We start from the raw sequence: 16,504 nt of genomic DNA, 5'->3' as shown, positions 1-16,504 counted from the left end.
TCGTGTAACTCCTTTTGGTCTTTAAGTGGGAATAAGGTGTAATGAGTGGCTGCTGCATTTTCTTTCTTCTTTTCTCTCTTTCCTAGTGCCTTGTGATTATTGTTCCAGTGTGGTTTCCAAGCGTGGAATTGATAACAATTGTTTTGAATTCATCTTGTTTGATTCAATAAATATTACGCTAGCTGTAGACTACCTAACAACCCCCTTTTATCTTTTATACATATTTAAGTTGAGGGTGAGGCTGATAGGATCTTAAAGATAAATTAGTCCTGTCAAGAGTCATAAAAATAACTTTTTTTATAAAAGAGGATAAAATTACACACAAAAACGATTCTCTTACAACCCTCACACAGCATAAAATCCTGTGCTGGGACACCAATGCACATTGGAGATGCGAGCTATATAATTCAAATGGGTAGAATTTAAGTAATGAACAAGCAAATCCAACATAGCCGTTCTTCAAATATCTGGTTGACATAGATATTCTTGAGGTTTGTACAAAATATACGGTCATAAAGGGTTCCTTGCTAAGACAACTGTTACATGAACAGCTCTGCGTTTCTATGCATAGCAAGGATTGCAGAATTGTTGTTTTAGCAGAACATCTGAGGCACATTCATCCCTTGATAAGTTGGCACTAGAAACTCTTTCCTTCATTTATCTGTGGAACGAATCGCCAGAGGTCGACTGCAATATCCACCTCCTTTTTCTTGTGAAATTTGTATAGTTGGGGCACATCGAAGCGAAGCTGGAGTAAGAAAATATTAAGAAACCAGATTGAAAACCTAAGAAATCAAATGAAGTTGACATATATTCAAAATCAAATGAAGAGCATCAAAACGAGATGCCAAATATAGTATATATCCTGAATGGTGTCAAAAAGTCATCCATATGTACCTCGCATAAAACCTCAGCACTGCTAGCACCATACTGCATCGCTGCCCTTTTCACGTGCTGGAATCGAAGTACATGAAAGAAAACAATCAACTCACCGTAGCCATGAAAAACAGCCTTCGAAACCATTTTATCATTGCACTTAAGGTCCACAAGAAGTATTTGCAACTGAGAGTGACTAACTTGAGGCAAGCTTTTAAAACTCTGGAAATAATTATGCTATAATGAAGAAATAGGATCAAGAACATGCTATGTGAAAATGAGGTCACCATGTACTGAATTCAAAATGGAGTACAAGAACGAAGATCTGGAGCCAGCAGTGAACAAACCGTTGAATCTACACTTGTTTTTCCTGAAAGTCAATTTTGAAAACTAGTACTTCAACAGATAAGGATCTAGTATTATAGTGCATGTGACCAACATGATCCAAAATTTCCAGCATTGACATCATACGGTCATACCTAAGCCCGTTCATCATAGCTTTGTACCCACAAAAGTAGTCACATGTCAACTTGAGTGGTTCAAGAATATGCAATTAAGTAAATTTTTGGGTAAGAAAGGATGACAGCTAACTTAGCAGCGTCACTTTCCTGTTGCAAAAGTTGATTTCGAAAATTAAGAAAATCCAGCTATTTGGACAAGTTTCCACTCTTGGAGGAAAAATTTCAGAGAAAACAACTTACATCTCTCGTCGTAGTCTTGTGCAAGGAATAGACAGCTTGTGATGCAATCTGACACAATTAGCAATTTAGAAGAAAAACATATTAGAAAAAGGAAGACTAGAAAAGAGCATTTAATGGGTTAAAAGTAGTCCAATATTTACGTTCAATGCCACAGAGAGAAAACCCATATCTGCCCCCTTTTTTCTGGTTCCAAATGGAGGATTCATAACAACAGTATCAACAACTGGGCCTACACAAAGAAATCAAGATTTCTCTACTTCACTGGATGTAAACATTTAGAATCTAAAGTGTAAACTTAGGAAATCCTGTACAACTAGGGAAGGTGGGGGAGAATTTCGAAAGAAACATGTCCAAGTAAATATATGTAATAAGGAAACATGTTTTATCTATTCATATCATGAATGCAAATCACACCTGAGAGGCTATATAAGTGATCCTTTAGGACATAAATCATGCAAACAATAAAGAACACCTTAAAGAGGGTTTTAAGGTTGAGTACCAACTTATTTCTCTAACCAAGGAATAAAACATGTAAAAAATAAAGAACCATGGGTTATGGGGTCAAATACCAACTTATTTCTAGAACCATGGTCAGGCAGCCGAAGAAAGAACCATTCCTTATACTAATTCTCTTCTTTTTCTTTCTTCTTTTTTTTTTTGGTGACAAACAGAAAGCTTTGAGAGCAATAGTAAAGTTGCTTCTTTGTGACTAGAAAGTCACAGGTTTAGGTTTTGAAAGTAGCCTCTTTGCAAAAGCAAGAGTAAGATTGCATTCAAAAACAACCCTGAATCTACCCATTTTATGCTCAAAAAATAGAAGATACCCATTTTATGCTCAAAAAAAAGAAGATACCCTCTTTAAGCAGTACTTGTATGAAAGAAAGAAGAAAATAATGGGATTTTTTTCCCCCCCATCTTTTTTTTTTTTTTTCCTTTTTTAATGCGTCTGCTGTCTTTTGGGGAGCCTAATCAACTTGAGCATTTCTTCAGTAACCAAACACTTCTTTTCAAGGCACTAACTTCTAACAGACACCTCTAATCTATTCCACAGTAATGCTTCTCATGGTTACATCAATACAGGTAACTCTTTTATTCGGTAAGTAAGATTACATGCCACTTAGGACCTAGTGGGGAGCACCAGAGACTCATGAAACTCGAATTTGAGACCACAAGCTCACTAGTACTACCACCTACCACTTGACTACAAATCGGGTGGTCAGTACAGGTACTCTTCAGTGCTAGGTTATGAAGTTCCATATACCATACAAGTTAGGCAAACACACACAGAGGCACACAAAATGGTACCTTTCTAGTACTTGAATGGTGTTAACCACTGACATCAAACTGCTTATAACAGAAGCATAAATGACTTATGAGCATTGCTCTGTGTGTGAACAGACAGCGGGGCAAGAATAAGGTTTGCATCCACTGTATTTTATTGTACGAGTATTGTGCATGTGGGTGAAGCAAAGAGAGGGGCAGAGGAGGAAAAAGCACTTCTGCCATCCAATGCGTTCTATTTGTGTGCAAGCCACTTAGTGAATCTTAGGTTCCTAACCCAGCCAAATTTAGTGCAAAAAGTAGGGATAAGCAGGCCTTCTAATAAAGAGAGTATATAAGAGTGGAGAGAGAGACTCACCTCTCCATCCTAAATTGCTGACGTCACATTGAACAAAGTCCATTTCTAACTGCAGGTATGACCAATTAATAGCAAAACAATAAAATAGAACACTTCCAGTAACACACAGAACAATCTAAGCAGCAAGTCCACAATCATATCAAATACCCAGCTTCAAAAGGAGCAAATAGTGAGAGATCAGACTTCTTCACACAGTTGACTCTAATTCACACATCAAACAATCCACAAAAGAAATTCCCTTAAGAACTAAAACAACCAAAAACTGAAAATACCTCGAGATCTTCTGCATTTATCGATGCAACTTCAAGAGACTGAGCATCAATATCGAGACAAATAACATGCCTGTCCAAACCAAGAATGTCTCTTTAAGTCCCAAATATATTCATACACCCTAACATATAAAAACTAACGACAAACAAATTGCACCAAAAAGCTCAATAATAACCTGCTTGGCACAAATGCAAACATATGCAATTACTTCAGGAACCAAAACCAGTTTTCAAACTTCCAAAACGAAACCAATTAAGCAAAACACAAGGAAACAACTCACTCAGCACCCAGGAGAGCAGCTGCAATACCCAATGTGCCACACCCACAACCAAAATCTGCCACCACCTTGTTGCTCACATCCTCAAAGGAATTCTCTGCCTGGTCAGTTAAAAATCAAGTTTTTTTAAGAATTTTTCCATGAAATACAAAGCAAGAAATTTGTTTAAAGAGTGACAGCCAGTTTCATGAATCTATGAACATGTATCAAATGGAAAAGCATAGGGGGATTAAAGAGTGATACAGTGTACAGCATCCGGGAAGCGATGTGGGGTCCTGTCGGGTACTGTTCTAGCTCAATCTGTAGCAGTAGCAGAGCATATCACTGAGTTCTGATTCTGATTTATTATTCTATATATATATATATATAGATAGATAGATAGATAGATAGAGAGAGAGAGAGAGAGAGAGAGAGAGAGAGAGAGAGAGACCTTTGGGTTGGGGAACTGTTGAAGGGTACCAAGAAGACTTTCCAACTGCTTGAGCTTCATCTTCTAGTGGGGGAATCGTCCGGCGAAAGGAAAGAGATATTCAGATTGAAAAGGTGATCAATTTCTTTCTCTGTAGAACCCTAAATAAGTAATAGATGCTGCTTCTTTTTTTTAACAGATGCGGATCTTCTTCTAACGGCAAATATGGACACTATGGAATTTCAGAAACCCACAAATTTAGAAAAAATTGCAACTTTTTTTGTTTCTCTTTCTCCACTACATGAACATGAACATGAACTCAAATCAAATTCATTTGATAAAATTATTTTTAAATGTTAATTTCAAAACTTCCCTGAAGTTTTAATAAACTGCAATTAATATTCTCATATTTGAAAAATTACACTAATTTTTTTTATAAAATTTCAAAAGTACTCATTTAAAGTAAATCTAATCTCAAGTGATAATAGTATAATTTTTAAAATGACAACGAAGAAGGGAATATAAAAAAATAAATAAGTTTTCAAAGCCATAATGTAATGTCAATTTGAAGTAGATTTAGACATATATCATTATTTTACTTCTTTTGTTTCATCTTTTTTATGCCCGTTTAAAACTTAGTAATTCCAAATACTCACATTTCAATTATTCATTTAAAATTTAATATTTTAAATAAATTAAAAAATACAGAGTTTTATAACTCATAATTATAAAATCAATTTTATTAAAAAGCATGAAAATAAAAAAAACTAAAAAATATGCAACCAAATGCAAAAATATTATGATTAATTAGTATTTATTAAAATGAGTAAAATAAAAGAATATTAAAATAAAATTAAAATATTTTCTATACTAATATATAAAATATCAAAATAAGATTGAAAAATATTTTAAAATTTTTATCAAATTATTTATTATTTTTTTTAAAATAGACTAAAAAATACAAATATTATTTTTTTTTTATCTATAAAAATTAAAATATGCTTATACTTATTTTGGGAAAAAAAAAATAAACATATCTAAAAAATTTAAAATAAGAAATCATGAGACTTCTTTTTCAAATATCTTCAAATAAATTTAATAAACACATTAAAAAAAGACAATCATTCAAAATATTTCTCATATATGATATTTTTTGTTTTATATCTTAACTAACAAACATTGTCTTAGTGTGCAAGCAATGCATGCTCAAGGCTTCAAAAATCCTTCATTTGCTTCTCTTATCCATGGAAAGACAGCACAAGACAAGCCACAAGTCTGGCTAATAAATACTCTTTTAGTCTAAAATTGAATCATTTTTCATCATAAAATACACGAGAAAATCTGCCAAAAACACACTCTTAGATTAACCCCTAACTACAATCCCACAAGTTATCTGATTCATTATCTCCCAAGCACCATAACGCTTTCAGAACTCAACTTGAACGGACGCTGGGCAGAAGGAATTAAACAACATAGCGGTATGTGACATAACGGCCAGCAGTTTCGCTGGGACGAATGATCTTCACAACCTGCCCACGCTTCATCCCATAGTATCTGGCAATTGGATCGGTCACCTGTATCCGAGGTAGCTGCAGAGTCCACCCAATAAAAAGTGGTTTAGCATCAAGTGGCATAAGATGATCCAACTAGGTGTGTGTCGATGAGGATTGGCATGCCCAAGTAAAGGGAATTGTGTATGCATCTAATTAGTAACTGTTTACTGCACTTAGCATGGTATCTTAACATTGAATTTCCTGTATAGGCAGGCCCTGAAAATCTTTACTGAATTCAGAATTAATGTTTGGGGAGCTTCAAACAATTTAGGGCAAATCCATAACTTTATACTTTCCAAAGTACATACCAAGGCCAAGCTAATTTCACAATACACCAACAAATAAACCAAGTGTTTCCCAGAGTTACAGTCACCGGTAGACATTTTTATACCATTCGATACAAGTTATTATTTTCATGCTATTGTTGACCTATTGTCAACTAAGCCTAGTTTTCCTGCTTTTCAGATGGAAGCACAGTAACTATCAAAATACAAGAGCTCAGAACTTGACAATGAAAGATTTCTTGCATTCGGCAAGCAAAATAGTTTACGAAGCCAACACAACTTAATTGTTGATCAAAATGAACTAATTTTCTCTAACAAATACATTATCAAAATTCATGATAACCGACCTGTGTTTCTTTAACAGTATATCTTTCAAGTAAAGTCTTCTTCTCTTCATTGGTAAGGAGCTGATGCTCAGGAACAAGGACATGTTCTTTGATGTTGACCAACAGTTCTGCCTCCTGTATCAATGAAGTACATAGTCATGATAACATTATTATAATTTATAAATAGATTCATGAAGCTCCAATTATCTCATCAAACAAATGAAAATGGGTACTTCTGCATCTCAAACCCGATCACAGGATAGAATCAAGTGGGAATCTTAAAAAATAAAGATGAAAAATATTGAACAGTGTTAATAAGGCATTTCCACCACTATAAAATGGAATAGTACTTCCAACTCGTAATAAGGCATTTAACAGATCCTCTAAACAACCAACAACTGTTCCGAAAATGTGGATACACAATAGAGGGGAAAATAGTCAGTATAGCATCCCTGTTTGTTGGAACGATAAATCAAAAAAGAAACTGAAGGTTTTTTATACAACTTTGCTCTCATGAGCTCCTAGCCCACGCCTGCTGTATGGCACATGGCAGAGACATCTTAATAATATGGAAGATCATTCTGTTGCCAGCAAAGCATTAAGAGGGAAATACTTCTCACAATCATGAAAATAATACATCATTGCACCATTTAAGTTGGTCAAAGCAAGATGAAAAGCATCAACAATCACCTGAAAAACCTCCAAATGAAATTTTGTTGATATTTCATTAATACATGTTCTGGCAAAGGGGGTAAGGTTCTGCTGAACAACCAAGATCGCTCTGAAAACATTCTCTGATTTCATGCGATTGGTATATGTCTTCATCGTTTTGACGCCGACCTTTTGCTCTTCAGGAAAGAAAACATAGATCTGCTTCATAGAATAGCACCGATTACACAAATAAAAAAATGCAGCAACAGGCAAGCAACAAAAAAGGAATGAATCCAAACATAATTTCCATGACAAGTAGGACGTATAAATTAATTGACGGAAATTAAAATGTTTAGTTCTCACTTCATTTGGTTATGAGATGCAATAATGACCATCTCAAACAAAATTGGCTTCTTGCAAATTGAAACAAATATGCAATGCAAACAAACCCCATTTTTTCACTATAATCATTTTGACCAGTAACTCTGGCCCTATTATCATCATCATCATTTTATTTTTTTGTGAGTCAAACAAGACCTGACAAGTGGGATTAATGCTTATGATTGCTGTCATTGTGAGTCAAACAAGAAGAGGCAGAATTTTGCCAGAATGATCAAAGGACTCCGCAGCCAATCCCACACCCCCCCCCCCCCGCCGCCCCCCTTCTTTGTTTCTTATTCCTTTTCCCCTTCCTTCATTGTTTGTTTCTTTTCTTTTTGGTTTTTCAGTGAAGTACAAGAAGCCATTTGCAGCTGCAATGTTGACACTCTTTCTGTTCTTTTTGTGTTTAACATTAGAATACTATTTAAGTTGTTACAGATACTATTTCAATCACCAGACCATCCTTTAAGTGTATATTGATAGCTTTGCACCCTTTGGTCCCTTTATTTCCCACTCTATGGCTAGCACTGTCTCTTTTTCCATATAATAACATCATGTCTCATACATGCACATAGATGCCCCACAAAAGGGACTACCATCTCACATTACATCCTAGAGTTCATATATCATATTCTGATTCCATAAGAAGTAACTTGAGAGAAAGCAGCTAAAATATATTGTGCTTATACCACTCTCAGCAATATGTGCAACTATAGTTCCTTAACCTCTAACATATTCCCACCTAGATTAATACCAAAGCAACTACATGCATTACGGAAACTTTACTCCAAATAGTCATTTATTATGCAATTCAGACATCTTTCAATTTATTTCCTAAATAGTAACCATTTCCCACAATACCTGGGAAGTCTGTTCTGGGGAACAGCTTGAAGGGGAAGACATTTTGGCATATGTAGTATTTTATAGTCACATGCACAACAATTTAAGGGACCCAATTTGGGAAAAAATTGTTTCTGCTGCATGGATTTGGTAAAATAAATTCTGCACCATTAAGGTTGCATACAATTGTACAAATAAAAAAATTAAAACAAATCTCTAAAAAATTAAAAGATCCATAAAGAAGAGAAAACGAACAGTGAACCTGATCAGAACTATCATTGCGCTTGGCTTTGTTCAAAACAAGGTCTTCCCTTTTCATGTGCTCGCCATACTTGTTGATGAACTGCTGCTTTGTCATCTCTATTTCAAAATCTCCAACAAGGTACCCTCTGTCCCTCAGCATCTGCATCACTGTTCCCCGGATTCGGTACAGCCTTGCAATTTCTTCCTCTGAGACTGACATCTCTATTCACTATCAAATTCTGCAAACCCCAAAGGCAATCAATCACGCAGCACTTCAAAAAGGCCAAAACATCAACAAAAGATATATAAAAGTTCGAACATGTACATTGCACGTATACAAGCAAGCAGAGATTAATTATAGAGGAACTCGCCAACTGGTCCGAGTAAACAATAGTTTGTAGAGAGGACTTTCTGTACAGAGAAACTTCCCCATGAAAGTTCCATCTCAGGAATAGCACATCCAATCGTAAACAAAGAGGGGCTTCATTCCTAAAAGCCTATCTTTGCTTTATTCTCTAACCATAACCAGTTGCAGCAGATAATATTGCACTTTTTAAGATTGCAAAAAAGATCATGATTTTTAACCATGTGACAAGTAAACGATCTGAGCACATAGAAAAAAGCAGAGAGGAAGCTCTCTACTTCAGAAACCTAAAAAAGTTCAGATTGTGCACACATAGCACACACACAAAAAACAAACCTAAAACTAAAAATCAACAAAAAAGAAAATCTCAAACCAAAACAATAGGGTTACACGCAAGAGAGTAAAGCCGCCTCAGACGGCTCGTAACAGTCCACAAAGGAGAGGACCGGAAGAAAAGGATACGGAGGACCGGAAGAAAAGGATACGGAGGACCGGAAGAAAAGGATACGAAAGACTAAACTGGAAAGCCTAGAGAGGGGACTGACCGTCGGCGAGGCGTACAGACGTGATGATTTGAGACCTCAGAACGGAGCCCTAGATGATTCTGGGAAAGGAATCAAAGGCTAGAATCACACAGACAGTAGCAGCCGCGCGAATGAAAGGCACCGATTCAGAGAAGCCAGAAGCCCTAGATGATTTTGCCGCCTTCGATTTGCAGAGCGATTGAGAAGGCGAAAGAAAAGGGGAGACGGAATGAGGCGGGCGGGCACGGGTTCTTTTCAGCGGGGTTTTGGATGGATTTGTATATACATATATATAAAATATAAATATGATTCAGAATATACAAAAAAAAAAAATCTAACTATCATATGAAAAGTTAATTATTAAAGAGTGATTCACTTTTTATGATGTTTTAAATTATGTATTAAATTTTAATTTTTAATATTAATATTTAATATTTGACATGAATGATTCAATTTTAAAAGAAATAAAAATTTATTTTTTAAATCATTGATGATCAAATACTATTTTTAGTGTAAAATTTTATTCAATAATGATATTAAAGTATTAGGTGTTGAATCTTTGATATTTTTAATTTTTTAAAATTTTAATTTTTAAAATATTTAATACTTAATTTTTAAGTAGTCTAAATATTAACCGTGTAAGTTTTTGAAATATTATGTAAGTTTTAATAATTAATTTTTGAAATTTTTAAATAAAAAAACACTAACAATATAATTTTTAATGTATAAGAATTTGACATTTAGAATTTAATATGGATGATTAAATTCTAAAAAAGATAAAAATCTATTTTTTAAATTATTGATAATCAAATGTTATTTTTAGTGTAAAATTTTATTCAAATAATAATATGAAAGTAGGAAATTTAATATTGTCTTTAATACTTGAAAAAAATGTGAAATTGATTAGTCTATCGTATTGAGTTACTTAAATATGTAAATATTTAAAAAGAATTATTTATTTTTTAATTTTATTTTTATTTTAAGCACAATAATTTTTTTAAAAATTAAAATAATATAAAAGCCAAATAATTCCCGACCACGTATGGTCGAGGAACCCAAGGTTCGGGAACAGAGGGGTTCTCAACCACTCAAGGTTCTCCGACCTTGAACCGGGATCCCCCTCCCCCTTGATTGATAGCCGTTGCTATAACAGCTGATATGTATTGTTTGATATTTAATTTATTCAAATTGTAGAGTATTTATTGATATGATTTATTATATAAATTTAATATATTTTTTTATTATAAAATATTGACACGTATACAATAATTTTTATTTTTATTTTTTGTTTAGTATTTACAATTTCTCTTTTTTTACTTGTTCTTATATTTTGATTTGTAATATTAATAAACATTATAAATCTTATATGTTTGTTTTTTATTTAAGTTTTGTAAAGCGTTTAATACAAATAAAATTATTATAAATTCTTCACAAATTTTAACATAATACATATAAATTATAATTGTATTTTAATATTAATATTATTTATATTATGTCTTTAGGTATGGGTATACGTTAATATATATATATATAATAATATAAATATATGATTCAGAATATATAAAATAAAAATCTAACTGTCATATGAAAGGTTAATTATTAAAGAATGATTCACTTTTTATGATGTTTTTAATTATGTATTAAAATTTTAATTTTTAATATTAATATTTAATATTTAATTTGTTTCAAATTTATACCACCGTCTATTTTTCATTAAAAAATAGAAATTAACGATTCAACACCAATAAATTAACGATCTCTTTTAACAATAAATTGAAAGCAATACATATTTGATACAAATTAAAAGTTTAGATTTAATATTAAAAAAATTAAAATTTCGATACATAATCTAAAATATAATAAAAAGGGAACTTTTTATTAAATGTGAAACACAATACTAAAGTAAAGTAAATAATTGGTAACATCCACATTTTGAAATAAAAATTGATATTTACCATGATTAAGACCAAACATTCCCTCGTTACAACCTCCAACCATAGAAATATTTATTATTACGATTATATCAAGTTATTTTGATAATTTGATATCATCAACTAATTATATAAACATATAATACATGCGCTACTCTTAAAAGTTGAGAAAATATCCTTAATATTTAAGAAAATATTGTGAATACTTTTAAAGTTTAATGTTATATTGTAATTTTTCTACGGTACTAATTAACTTCAATTACATATTTAAATAACCAAAAACTTATATTAAAAAAATATTTCTCTCTATCTCTACTCATTTTTCAACACCGACATCGCTATCTCAATTGTTAAGAAGTCGTTGCCGCTACTATTTTTGGGCGCTCTATATCTTCCTACCATTTATATGCCATTGAATGGTCGTCATGCCATCATCATGATCATTATTGTCCCTATTATACTATCTTTTGGTGTGTTTTTCTTCTTCTTTTTGAGTTGCTTTTGCAACTCAATCAATTGCACATGCTTTCGACGTTGCTTGTGCAACCAATGCCACCAACCACCTTGCTCTCATCCAACTAGAGGTAACTCTTCGTTTTATTCTACTTTTTCCCTCTTTCTCCCTTCCTCTCCCTTTCTAGGTTTCAATTAAACTCAAGTAAATTCTCTACAATTCAATTTGAATTGAACCTATATGTACAGAGTTCATTTGGGCTTGATTTGAACCCAGATGCAAGGCATTTGATTTGCAAATCTAGATGAATACCCAGGTGTAAGGGGTCCAAAGTCAATGGTTGATCGGATAAAATGATCATTTTATTTATTTGTTTAATAATAATAGAGGTTATTGGTATTTTTAAAAACGCAAGAGGTGTTTTTGCAATTAGGTTAAATTCGAAGAGTGATTATTATAATTTACCTGTATATAAAAACAAATATACTATTATTTAAACTATAAATAAATAAATAAACCCTAATATGTTTAGTTATTGAAGTTACCACACTTCCCTAATGTATGTCCTTAACTAATATTTCCCGACACACCAATGGCAGACACTAGAAGTCATGTATTCAATAAGTCAAAAGGTAAAAGAAGAAAGAAGTCTCCAGTACACGAGATTTATTGCTTTGTCAGTATGGGTAAAAGTATCGTGTGCCATATATTGTAACGACAAACCATTTACATATGTGATAAAAAAAAAAAAAAGGGTGTTTTAGGCCGGATTGGTAATCAGCAGAGAGCGGTGAGCGAGTTAAATTCTCAAGTTTAAATCTATTTCTTATGTAATTATTGTGAATCAAACTCAGATTTACCTTCTCTACCGAAAATCGTGAGATCGAGCGACGAATACCTCCGCAAGGAAGGGCATCTCAAGAAAGGGTGTTTTAGTGTACGAGACTTCTTGCTTTAAGGATCATCGGAAAAGATACTACCATTTATTGCAACAACAAACCATTTACATATGTAATCTTCTAACCTCTCAGCAGCAAGCAGTCAGAATACAGAGAATGCAAGAGGCAAGGACACCAGGACACATCCAGAAAACCTAGAAACACTGTCAATAGGAATATATCTATTGCTACTAGAGAGTTTCAGTATACCAACTACTTATAGAACACATAATAAACACGATGTGCAACACTAAAACCTCAAGCTTTCCAGTTTTCAGGTTGCAGCAGTCTCCAATTTCTTCCTTCCTGAGCCGAAATCGATCCCTTTTGCAGCAAGATTAGGCACTAATTGCGAACTCTGCACTTCTCAACAGCTCGAGGGGCTGCAAGAGCCAGATGCAGAAACATTTATGAAGAAATGTTATTAGATACAGATTGCCGCCAAGTAGTCAAAGGCGGAAAGGCTGAAGTTCAGGGGAACGATCAACAAGAGTGTCCTCAGGGCAGGAGACTCCCTGTTTTTCAAGGGTCGGGAGAGGTTGTATTTTTGTAAGCAGCCTTCCCCGTGCTTTTGGTCGCAAAGGTCAAGGTTAAAGATGTTGTACCATTTTGAAAATGAAGGTTATGGCCTTTAGAGAAATTCTACACTGTATGGTACGTATTAGATGCATATTTGGAATAGTCCATTCGCATAAGCTGTATGCAATTCATGTTATCGGAGTTTCAGCAATGGAGCAATCGGCAAATGAAGTTCGTACCTAGACCAATTGCATCAGAGCTTTTCATGATCCTCAGCCTCTTGCAAGAGTCTGCAAACATCCTGCAACAAATAACAAAAATAGATGAGGATACAAAATGCGTCCCTCTTTTGTGGAGAATAGAAACTGTATTGCGCAGAAGCCGAGGCAATGGAATAGCTATGAAAGCGACACCATTTACATATAAAAGGAAATTATTCGAGGAACATAATCTGCTAAGAAAGTACAGACAGATATCTCAAACAGGAGGAAGCCAATGTCTTGTTATTGATGGCATTACTGGCCATATTGATTCTTGCCCATAAACTAGAAGCCAAAGAGGTTAGAAAGCTAAAAACTGCATTATTGCTCCAACCAAGTGCTAAATTTTAAGCAGAATCTGGATTGGAGTATAGACAAAGTGGTGGATATTACTACTATAGGTAAATTTTCTATTCAGCCCTCTGTGGAATCATTTATGGCATCGGTTCAACTTTAGATCAATGGGAGTTAATGTAAACAGTATACTTCCAAAGATGCAGTCACTTACTCCCATGGAACATCCCCAACAAGCATCCAGTCGCCATCCTTGTCTTCGTAGGTAAGAACATATTCGGAACCGTGGAGAAGATCCATCAATCTGCTAGCGCTCAGTCCATCACGGCTTGAAACTCCATGAGATCCACATTGACCTGATCCAATCATCACAAAACCAAAAGGAGAAAAATAGGAGAGGGATAAGGAGATAGAACAGAATAAGCATATGCTTTTGTAACATTATGAAAAAAAGTTAAGCTGAAATAAAAGTTGTGTAGGGTGTTTACAGAATTTATCTTTGTGTTTGATGAATTCCTAACAAGTGGAATTAGAGCTATATAATAGAAGTCCTTCTTATAAACAACAAACAAACTTAAAGATCCTACAGGAAAGGAATCAGTCTTCTCACAAGATAGACGGATGATAAAATTGGCATTGCAACTCTAACTTTAGTATAAAGCACAATGCAAAACTTTTAACACTTAACAACCGTAGCTTTAAAATCTGTAAAAGCAGTTCCAATTTTTGTGTTGCAGTAAGTTTCACGTCATTAGAAGACTCTGGGTTGCTGCCTTCTTTCGTGATCAGATAATCGCCAAGTTACAAGAATTGACATGAAATGACTTCATCTTTGCTCTTTTATTTAATGTAATTCATAGCAGAGAAACATAGGATTTCAAGCATCAACATGTTGTCGCAAGGGGAGAGATTCACAGAGATGTTACCAATAGTAAAACAGCTGAACATCTTCTCAAGTGCCGAAGACATTTCTTTGTAGCCTTTGTAGGTTTTTAGATCGACCTTCCTCAGGTATGGAGCACCATCCATGCTGACCTTGACATAGATACAACCAGATCCCAACTTGGCATCGGCATCATCCTCATTCTTCGGATGATTACTAGCCATTGAATTCCTCCGAAAAGATCGAATTGGAGGCCATCCTACAACCTGCGCCCTGTCTCACAAACACACAAGAGGAGATTCATTATTGTGTTTAAAGGCTGAACTATCTGAAATTCTCAAACTGTTAAAAATCCTATACCAAATAAAGAAACCTGATAAACAGAACAACAGCAAAGAGAATATGGGGAAAATAAGGGAGGGGTGGGAGGTGATAAAAGGTGTCTCTAGTAAAGGAGGCTCGTCGGTTTTGAGGGCGGGGGATGGGCCTTTCCCTTGCTCTTCTGCAAAGAGGCTCTCTCATAACTAAAACCCGTGACCTTGAAATCATAAAGAGAAACCTCACAATTTCTACAGATCAAAGGAGCACAGAGAAAGTACAATAATCATGTATAGATACATCCCAGCTAACCCTTTATTATCTGAAGAAACCTTGAGAGCAACAGAACACAAAGCTCTTCAAAGAGCACCTCAAGGACAACTCATCCAAAACACTAACCATTGTCTAAAAATAACACAAATTGGGAAATCCAAATTGAAAGGGTAATCATCCACACCAAAGGGCCTTCCCAGGATATGACGGTCAGGAAAGGGTTGTATTTATATACAATCATTTTCTTACTTTTTATGCAACAAGATTTTTACCAGTGCTACAAAGACTAACAATCCGCAACAATATAGCAAAAATTGAAAGAAAAACCATGTAAACTAGTACAACTGTACTGCAAATCAATCAATTACCCCAACAGCTTGAGGAGGAAAATTTAGAGAAGCCACCGAGAAAAATAAAAGGACTAGAACTAATTTAGTTGCACCCGCTTTCCCAGGAAAGAGAGAGAGAGAAAAAAGTCATAGAAAATTACTTTGAAGATGGAGAACTGCCACGGCCATTCGCAGTAGAAACCTGAGGCTTCTTCTCAAGCACAGGCTTTGGTGACTGTGGCACAGCCTCTTTGGAAGTCATGTGAGTCTGCTGAGAGCCATTCTCGGGCACAGAAACAATTTTTCCTCCGCCATTGACACCTCTGGGAGACAACAAACCACCATTCCTGGCCAAATCTGGCTCGGATCCACAGTTCCCCGAGAAAATCCACTTGCCGGATCCCCCACCAATGGTATCAGAAAAGCCCCTCTTGGCCCCAGAAACCAAACCCTTTGTTGGGTACAAGCTCTCCGGCCCATCTCCGGCGTCCCTCTCCGGCGAAGAAGAACCCGGCAAGCCAAGCCTCAGTTCTGTGGCCTTCAAGTTCAGGCCTTTCTTCCTCTCATTATTTCCCAAGGAAAGAGTCAGTTTCTCAGAGTTTTCCATTGAGGAAACCTCTGACAAGCCTATGTAATCATGTTCTTCTAAGGGCATAGACATTAAATGGAAGCAAAACACAGAAATACACCGAAAACAAGCTGGTTTGTTTCTGAATGAGGAGATGAGAAGAGAAGAGAAGAGAGTTGCTCTGGCCTTTCTGTAGCCTCTTCTTGTGTTCTATAAAATCATCCTTTCACAATCTGTTTCCCCATCTTTTCAGTCCACTGTAGAGAAGAACGTGGTGAGAATAATTTAGTTTTAATGGAATTACTAAACGGTTAAAAAAATTGAAGAAAATAGCCAAGCAAATGAACAACTGTGGCATTTGGAAAGATACGGCCTTTGTTTGGTAAAATCCAACGTGAT

General features: G+C 34.8%; 3 protein-coding genes across 5 annotated transcripts; all 3 read right to left on the bottom strand.

Annotated features, from left to right (window-relative positions):
- Nucleotides 1-455: 455 nt before the first annotated feature.
- LOC127807016 (uncharacterized) lies at nt 456-4,442 on the bottom strand. Of its 3 annotated transcripts, XR_008024560.1 has the most exons (11): nt 4,194-4,442; nt 4,007-4,063; nt 3,767-3,864; nt 3,489-3,558; nt 3,217-3,265; nt 1,718-1,806; nt 1,578-1,625; nt 1,356-1,484; nt 1,164-1,246; nt 898-954; nt 693-748 (listed from the first exon to the last, which is right to left on the bottom strand). XR_008024560.1 is itself a non-coding variant. In XM_052344679.1 (9 exons), the coding sequence occupies exons 1-9, from the start codon at nt 4,251-4,253 to the stop codon at nt 638-640; spliced, it is 639 nt and encodes a 212-aa protein (XP_052200639.1). In that variant the 5' UTR covers nt 4,254-4,432; the 3' UTR covers nt 456-637. The 3 variants fall into 3 exon arrangements, 2 of the variants coding, with proteins under 2 accessions (XP_052200639.1, XP_052200640.1); XM_052344679.1 differs by lacking the exons at nt 1,164-1,246; nt 1,356-1,484 and having other exon boundaries at nt 456-748; nt 4,194-4,432; XM_052344680.1 differs by lacking the exons at nt 693-748; nt 898-954; nt 1,164-1,246 and having other exon boundaries at nt 1,355-1,484.
- A 933-nt stretch (nt 4,443-5,375) lies between these two features.
- LOC127805495 (DNA-directed RNA polymerases II and IV subunit 5A) lies at nt 5,376-9,601 on the bottom strand. Its single transcript, XM_052342255.1, has 5 exons — nt 9,360-9,601; nt 8,470-8,689; nt 7,026-7,205; nt 6,357-6,470; nt 5,376-5,761 (listed from the first exon to the last, which is right to left on the bottom strand). The coding sequence occupies exons 2-5, from the start codon at nt 8,668-8,670 to the stop codon at nt 5,636-5,638; spliced, it is 621 nt and encodes a 206-aa protein (XP_052198215.1). The 5' UTR covers nt 8,671-8,689; nt 9,360-9,601; the 3' UTR covers nt 5,376-5,635.
- Nucleotides 9,602-12,676: 3,075 nt separating this feature from the next.
- On the bottom strand, nt 12,677-16,504 carry LOC127806780 (auxin-responsive protein IAA27). The gene is made up of 5 exons (XM_052344294.1): nt 15,699-16,504; nt 14,661-14,890; nt 13,949-14,090; nt 13,420-13,481; nt 12,677-13,044 (listed from the first exon to the last, which is right to left on the bottom strand). Exons 1-5 carry the CDS (start codon nt 16,196-16,198, stop codon nt 13,007-13,009), a joined length of 972 nt encoding a protein of 323 aa, XP_052200254.1. The 5' UTR covers nt 16,199-16,504; the 3' UTR covers nt 12,677-13,006.

This window comes from Diospyros lotus, chromosome 7 (assembly GCF_014633365.1).
Source record: "Diospyros lotus cultivar Yz01 chromosome 7, ASM1463336v1, whole genome shotgun sequence".
Lineage (NCBI taxonomy): Eukaryota > Viridiplantae > Streptophyta > Magnoliopsida > Ericales > Ebenaceae > Diospyros > Diospyros lotus.
This window is presented reverse-complemented; position numbering and strand designations above follow the sequence as displayed.

What these genes read in the sequence shown, in the direction of transcription:
- LOC127807016 (XM_052344679.1), bottom strand. Translation starts at nt 4,253, where the DNA reads ATGAAGCTCAAGCAGTTGGAAAGTCTTCTTGGTACCCTTCAACAGTTC. An exon ending in AACAGTTCCCCAACCCAAAG is followed by an intron (nt 4,064 to 4,193) that starts GTCTCTCTCTCT and finishes CTACTGCTACAG; the next exon opens with ATTGAGCTAGAACAGTACCC. An exon ending in TAAATGCAGAAGATCTCGAG is followed by an intron (nt 3,266 to 3,488) that starts GTATTTTCAGTT and finishes TCATACCTGCAG; the next exon opens with TTAGAAATGGACTTTGTTCA.
- LOC127805495 (XM_052342255.1), bottom strand. Translation starts at nt 8,670, where the DNA reads ATGTCAGTCTCAGAGGAAGAAATTGCAAGGCTGTACCGAATCCGGGGA. An exon ending in GCAATGATAGTTCTGATCAG is followed by an intron (nt 7,206 to 8,469) that starts GTTCACTGTTCG and finishes TCTATGAAGCAG; the next exon opens with ATCTATGTTTTCTTTCCTGA. An exon ending in TTCATTTGGAGGTTTTTCAG is followed by an intron (nt 6,471 to 7,025) that starts GTGATTGTTGAT and finishes TCATTGATACAG; the next exon opens with GAGGCAGAACTGTTGGTCAA.
- LOC127806780 (XM_052344294.1), bottom strand. Translation starts at nt 16,198, where the DNA reads ATGTCTATGCCCTTAGAAGAACATGATTACATAGGCTTGTCAGAGGTT. An exon ending in GGCAGTTCTCCATCTTCAAA is followed by an intron (nt 14,891 to 15,698) that starts GTAATTTTCTAT and finishes TTTGTGAGACAG; the next exon opens with GGCGCAGGTTGTAGGATGGC. An exon ending in GTTCAGCTGTTTTACTATTG is followed by an intron (nt 14,091 to 14,660) that starts GTAACATCTCTG and finishes TGATTGGATCAG; the next exon opens with GTCAATGTGGATCTCATGGA.